Consider the following 6,211-nt stretch of genomic DNA (forward strand, 5'->3'; position numbering starts at 1 on the left):
GACGTCAGGGCAGGAAGTCTGTCAGCTGATGGGAGGAGGGGAGAGCTGTGTAACATAAATAATGTCACAAGGGGGAAATATGCCGCCTTCGCACTTGTTCCACCGATCAACAGATACCACCACTAGAGAGAGAACGTCAGCGCAGTCAACACTTTAGTTATACTCACTGATGTAACACAGAAGATCCCATACTGGATTAAGGGGACATGTTTTTTTCCTCATTCAATTTGCCCTGCTGCCACTTGGAATGAGGGATCGCAGGAGTGATGAATGAAGGGCAGCTTGAGTGATGCAGTATTGCTGGCTACTGTGTGGATTATTATGACACTGATGGCATGAGGATATCTGTCCACAGATCAGAAATGGATAGGCGCCTCAAGATACTGATTCTTGTCTTTTTGATCACCCATACAAACTGTGTGTCAGGTAATGCATAGCTTTCCTCATAGCATTAGAGTCTGATGTTTGTTTTTACATTGAGTAATGCTGGCTAAAATTGTTACACTCAAAGGGAATAAACAGGAAGAGAGTTAGGCTATTTGTATTTTGTAATGTATCTTTGACAAATTCTGGAAAGTGTTCTGAAATGTTGAGATCGAATGTAACTTCCGAACATGTTGGGTTTCCCCACCATGATTAACACAGAGAGAGAGAGAGAGAGAAAAATGTCATTCTTATGGAGAATTCCCCTGCTGGATGTTTCATTCTGTTGTTCGCACAAATAGTCAAAATGCTTAAAACTCTGTTCCCTTTAGAAACCCCACCAAGTATCATTGTAGTCAGCGTTCCTACAGTACATGTTTTGTCAGCACTCTTTGCCTTTTTTCTCCACAACACTATTTTTCTTCCAGACCACATCTTCTGCAAAACACATTTGCGATAACAGCGCTTCCATCGCATGTTTTCATATTACGGTCTGAACTTAAAATAGAACTAAGTTCCCACAATCATAAACTACGAAAACTATCCTTTACGTGAATTCATTTTTGTGACAGTGAGTGGGACATTTAACACTGTGGGCAGTGGTGGCCTAAGTGAGTAGTAGTGGTGGCCTACAAGTTTAGAGGAGCGAGCTTGTGACCAGAAGGTCATCGGTTCAATCCCCAGGACCAGCAGGATCAATCTGAGTGGGGAAAGTGAATAAGCAGTGCTTGCCCCTCCCTTATTACCACCGCTGAGGTGCCCTTGAGCAACTGTGGTTGTACTGGTCAGCTTCCAGGTATGAATGTGTGTGTGAATGTGAACAGGGAAAGAGACTCCCCTGTATAAATAAAGTAAAAAAAAACTAAAAAACTCACCAACCTTTCTGTGGCAGGACTGGACGTCCCTCTTCCTGGTAACCTGGATCTGAATATGTGGGATGGGGAGGTGATGGCAGTCTGGGACCCTCCTATAGATGCCCCATCGAAGTCACACTACAATGTACAGATGGCAAGGTACGTTTCACTTCACAGTCCAAGCCACTCTCATTAATAAATGTAATTTTCCTATAATTTCCTTCAGAGTTACAGTATCATATCATCACAGTTCTACAGATATTTTCCGTTTTCTCTAGTTTTCTTTTCTCTCTGATCTGTCTAAACTGGTTTTCCTCTTTTTCATGCTGTTTCTGTCATCTGATCTGTCTAAACTGGTTTTCCTCTTTTTCATGCTGTTTCTGTCATCTGATCTGTCTAAACTGGTTTTCCTCTTTTTCATGCTGTTTCTGTCAACTGATGTAAATTAACCATAACTCTTAATAAATAGCAAACTCCCATTTCATGTTGCACCATCCCCATGTCTACTCCTTTGAGTGGATCATCAGTACGTTTTCTCTCATCAGGTATGGTGTTCTTGTCTGGGCCAAGGTGTCCAGCTGCACAAGGATCGCAGTGACCTACTGTGACCTCACCCACCTCATCCGCGACTACGTCGCCGCCTACAAGGTCAGAGTTCAGCTGGTCACAGGAGACAACGTGTCAGCGTGGACAACCATCAACAGGTTTTACCCAAATAAGAGTAAGCAATGCATGATTGAAATAATGTCTTTTGGCTGGTTAATTCACGGTTTGGCAAAATGAAGAAGCAGAAAGCATATTATTTTCTGTATCCGTCAAACCTTTGTAAATACACTAGCAGTCAAAGGGTTTGGACACACCACATTATTTGTTTATACTATTTTCCACATTTTATTTTAGAATTATAGTCAAGACTAACTTTCAAATGACTCAAATGGAATTATGCACGGAGCAAAGTATTAAACAAACTAAATTTGTATGTCAATATTTCAGATCAAAATGGCTTTAATAAGAAAATTAAGAACATAGCACAGTCAATCAGATGTGTCCAAACCTTTTACTGGTTAGATTGTGCCATCCTTTCAACAGTGCATGCTGCATCATTATGGTCATAGTATTCTTACATTCCTCTCTCTGTTGCTATAGGTAATTTGCGGCCTCCTTCCTTCACTCTACTGGCTACATCCAGCACTCTGACAGTCAAAGTTCACAAAAAGACCATTTTGGCAAAGCTCTTTCTCTATGGAATGAAATACACAATATCACTGGAGGAAAAAGGGAGAGACAATAAGGTGGGTGTCAGAATTAGGTGTAAATCTGATAAAAGTCTCCATGGCTGAAACAACTATATATGAACATTTTGCTAAATCATTAATCTCTTCCTGAATCAATCTATCTATCTATCTATCTATCTATCTATCTATCTATCTATCTGTGAGCCCGCGCAGAGGCCAAACTGCATTATGCAAGCTGCAGGGTCAGCTTGGCGAGCTGCAGGGCGGGCTCGCCCGTGCAGCAGACGAGCCTAGGTATCGAGCACGCCTTGCGCGCGAGATGCCTAGTTTCTGAAAATGTCGTACTCCTCCCAAAACAAAAACAAACCCTCAGTAATATTTCCAAAGCAGCATGTGTGTGTGTGTAGCAAGGCCTGTAATGTTGAATGTCATAGTGTGAGGCCATTCTTTGTTTTATTTATTTTTATTTAGCCTTAATTATCCAGGCAAGTCAAATTCTTATTTACAATGGCAACCTGGCAAAAGCCTCTTGAGGGAGAGTGGTCGGGGGCGGGGCTCGTAAAGAAATGACAAAATCTAAAAGCACAAGCGCACATATCCAAACATATTCAACACACCCATTGCTTTACGAGTGTTTTGATTTTTGCCCTGCAGACTACAATAGCCTACCTGATTGATGATGGTGTGGAAGATCAGAGGACGAAGACGTTTGATTCGCTCCACTGGGGGAGAGAGTACTGTGTCAGGCTCATGGTGGAGGGCAAAGCACAACCCACCAGCAGCCATATGTCTCCTGAGCAGTGTCTGCTGCTACCTGAGCAAGGTGAGAGAAACATGTGGTGACTGACAGAGGGAACTGAGAGAAGCTGGCCAGCAAGCAAAAGGTTACATGTTCAAATCTAGTGCTATGGGAAAGCCTTCCATTGCCTAGCTGAATGATCTCTTGTCGCGGAAGTGAGTTTCACATTCATTTTCTCCATAGACATTTCGAAAAATCCTTATATAATGAATTTTAAGGCTGGAACCAAGCCAACCCGTGCGTGACCTACTGAATCAGGAATGACCATACAATATTTCACTTGGACCAAAAACAAACAAAAATTTGTTTTTTTCCCCATCTTTATTTTTGTTTTTGCTCCAAGTGAAATATTTTACAGTCACTCACGATTCAGTATAGGTGACGGGTTGGCTTGGTTCCAGCCTTAAAACTTTTTTAAAGGATTTTTCAAAATAAGATCAAATAAATGGGAAACATACTTGCGGGGCAAGAGATGTCACGTGACTGTTCAGCTCTATACAGTCAAGTTATTGGCACCTGCTGAACTGTTTCCTATTTTCTGCTCCCTCTAGAGTGGTATATAATTGCCGTGTCATCTCTGTCCATCCTGGGTATGATGGCCTTCCTTGCTGTGCTGCTCACCATCCTATTATGTTACCTGCGCCATCCCGAGAAAACACCTCTTGCATTGGTAAGAACATACAGGAATTGCAGCAAATCAGGAACAAATATGAGACAATCGGTCTACTATGTGAAAAAAGGAACCAATTTACAAAAGGAGACAAGAGTTCACCAATCATTTTCAGCTTCAGTTCTCATTTCTTAATAAACGGAGATGACAAAGATAATACCCTCTCATTCCACATGATAGCTATCCTTAGCAATTCGATGATAACTTTTGGTTCCTTGCCTTCTTCTTCCCCATTTACAGAAATCCCCCAGAAGTGGCTGGCTCCCACTCACTGTTGGAGAGGGCCCTGTGGAGGTTGTCACGGACAAAGGCTGGTTCCTGACCATCGCCAGACCAGACGTTAAAAACTGTGCTGCCAAAGAAGAGCCAAAAGAGCCAGTGACGCCACAGGCTATGGTGTCAAAGGAGGACACGGAGGAGGACAGGAGGACAAGCACGGACAGCGGGGTGAGCATGGAGTCCAACTCTGCCACGGCCAACAGAGGAAGTGCTCCAATCAGGCAAGAACAAGATAGTGGCTGTGGAAGCATGGGAGGATCAGAGAGCTCCACCGGCAGCAGTAGTCCAGGAGGGCATCCCCCACAGGAAGGGAGGAGTAACACAGCTAGGCAGAGGCAGGATAGCGGAATGGGTCTGGGCTGCCTGGACTTCTCCGTGAGTCTGGATGGACAGGATGGTGGACCTATAGCGGAGCCTGTCGTTGGGGGTAATTATCGCAACCAGAGCCCCTCAGCTGTGCAGATCCATGTTTGTGATGGTGAGGAGATGTTGAAACAGATAGCAGGAGATCCACACACAGCGTTGGCTGATGTGGCCACAGGCTACAGAGCCGTGCATCACTCATGTATCTGCTCAGGAGCAGGTCAGTGCACTTGGTGCAATAAAACAGAACATTATGGAACTGAAGACATCAGACAATACAGAGCTATTGAAAATGAACTGATGAATAGCAGACATTTTGTGGACACTTGCAAAGAAGAACTTACATTCTCAGGTTATTGCCGAAAAACACACATTCACATGGACACTGTGGTCATGACGGATGACTCCGAGACATCGCCTAGCCTGTCTCTTGTACAACTGGAGGCTTTCCCACTCTTAACAGCTCTTTCGACACTGCCCCTAGTGGAGGGAGGACAGGACATTGGTATGAACATGTCCCTCTCTTTATGTGACGTCGAAATGCAAACTGATGACTTCTGATGCACAGTCATGCTCGTGACACTGTGGAATGCAAGGCCTTTTATACTGACATGTTGTAAAATATCTGACGGTTCTATTCCAATAATACACTCCCTTTGCCATACCACACAGACATATGGATTTTTTTCTTCTTCCAGACACAGCTCAAGACTTTTAAAGTTATGAAATAGGAGAACTATTTAGTGTTTTGGAAGAAGAAATTACGCAGGGGGGGGGGGGTGACAGGCATTTTTAATGTGTTTAGATCTCTGCTAAACAGAAGCTGCTCACTGGTAACTATTGGTTTCGCAGGAGTGTATAGAGACTGTTATGCACGGAAGTGAAACTCGTGTGGGTAGGAAATGCAGAGAAACAGTAGAACAGTTCAATACATCAATATTTAGTGAAGGCCTTCTCCTTGTCCCATCCCTTCCACTCACAACCACATCCTATCTCAACAATTAATGTCAAAAAGTCATGAAAAGAGTTATTTGTTGTATCTATTCAAATAACAGTCAAAGTAAATGGATTTTTATAGATTTTAAAAACAAAACAACAAAAGGTCATGAACGTTTCTCTAATTTCTATATTATCGCTCCATAAGCCTTCACCGTAATGCTGATGATGTCATTATTCAGAGTAGCTTTTTTTGCCTAATCTCCATTGATGTAATAAAATAATAAATGTTACCAAATACTGACTCAATCGTGAGCTTTCTCTGCATAACTGTATGTTCACAACAAGGCAAGGGGGGAAGCTTCACTCAGTGAATTATTCACCAATTGAAAGTTCTCAGCTCGAGTGAACAGGCGATGAGACGAAAATAACGTAATTTGCGCCCCAAAAATTCACATCACTCGCCTCAATCCGGGGTGAAATCACATCTATAGGCGCATGTTTACATTGACTTTGTATGTAATCTCCCGGTGTGAACGCCCAGTGAGCTTAAACTGTAGGCCTAACTGTGCTGCTTATAATGTTACTTCCCAGTCATGGTAGTTTATTATTCTAAAAGTGAAATAAACCATTCATTTATTATTACTGCAAA

At 42.7% G+C, this 6,211-nt stretch overlaps 1 protein-coding gene across 1 annotated transcript; it reads left to right on the forward strand.

Annotated features, from left to right (window-relative positions):
- The first annotated feature begins 141 nt into the window (after window positions 1–141).
- il10ra (interleukin 10 receptor, alpha) lies at window positions 142–5,763 on the forward strand. Its single transcript, XM_083636400.1, has 7 exons — window positions 142–426; window positions 1,316–1,436; window positions 1,823–1,998; window positions 2,424–2,569; window positions 3,167–3,335; window positions 3,863–3,981; window positions 4,222–5,763. Exons 1-7 carry the CDS (start codon window positions 336–338, stop codon window positions 5,182–5,184), a joined length of 1,785 nt encoding a protein of 594 aa, XP_083492526.1. The 5' UTR covers window positions 142–335; the 3' UTR covers window positions 5,185–5,763.
- The last annotated feature ends 448 nt before the right edge of the window (window positions 5,764–6,211 follow it).

Source organism: Poromitra crassiceps (genome assembly GCF_964638095.1).
Source record: "Poromitra crassiceps genome assembly, chromosome: 5".
In the NCBI taxonomy this organism is placed as follows: domain Eukaryota; kingdom Metazoa; phylum Chordata; class Actinopteri; order Beryciformes; family Melamphaidae; genus Poromitra; species Poromitra crassiceps.

Excerpts from the sequence above, each read along its gene's own strand:
- il10ra (XM_083636400.1), top strand. The coding sequence starts at position 336 with ATGAGGATATCTGTCCACAGATCAGAAATGGATAGGCGCCTCAAGATA. Across the intron at positions 1,437-1,822 it reads TACAATGTACAGATGGCAAG|GTATGGTGTTCTTGTCTGGG; the intron begins GTACGTTTCACT and ends TTCTCTCATCAG. Across the intron at positions 1,999-2,423 it reads CAGGTTTTACCCAAATAAGA|GTAATTTGCGGCCTCCTTCC; the intron begins GTAAGCAATGCA and ends CTGTTGCTATAG.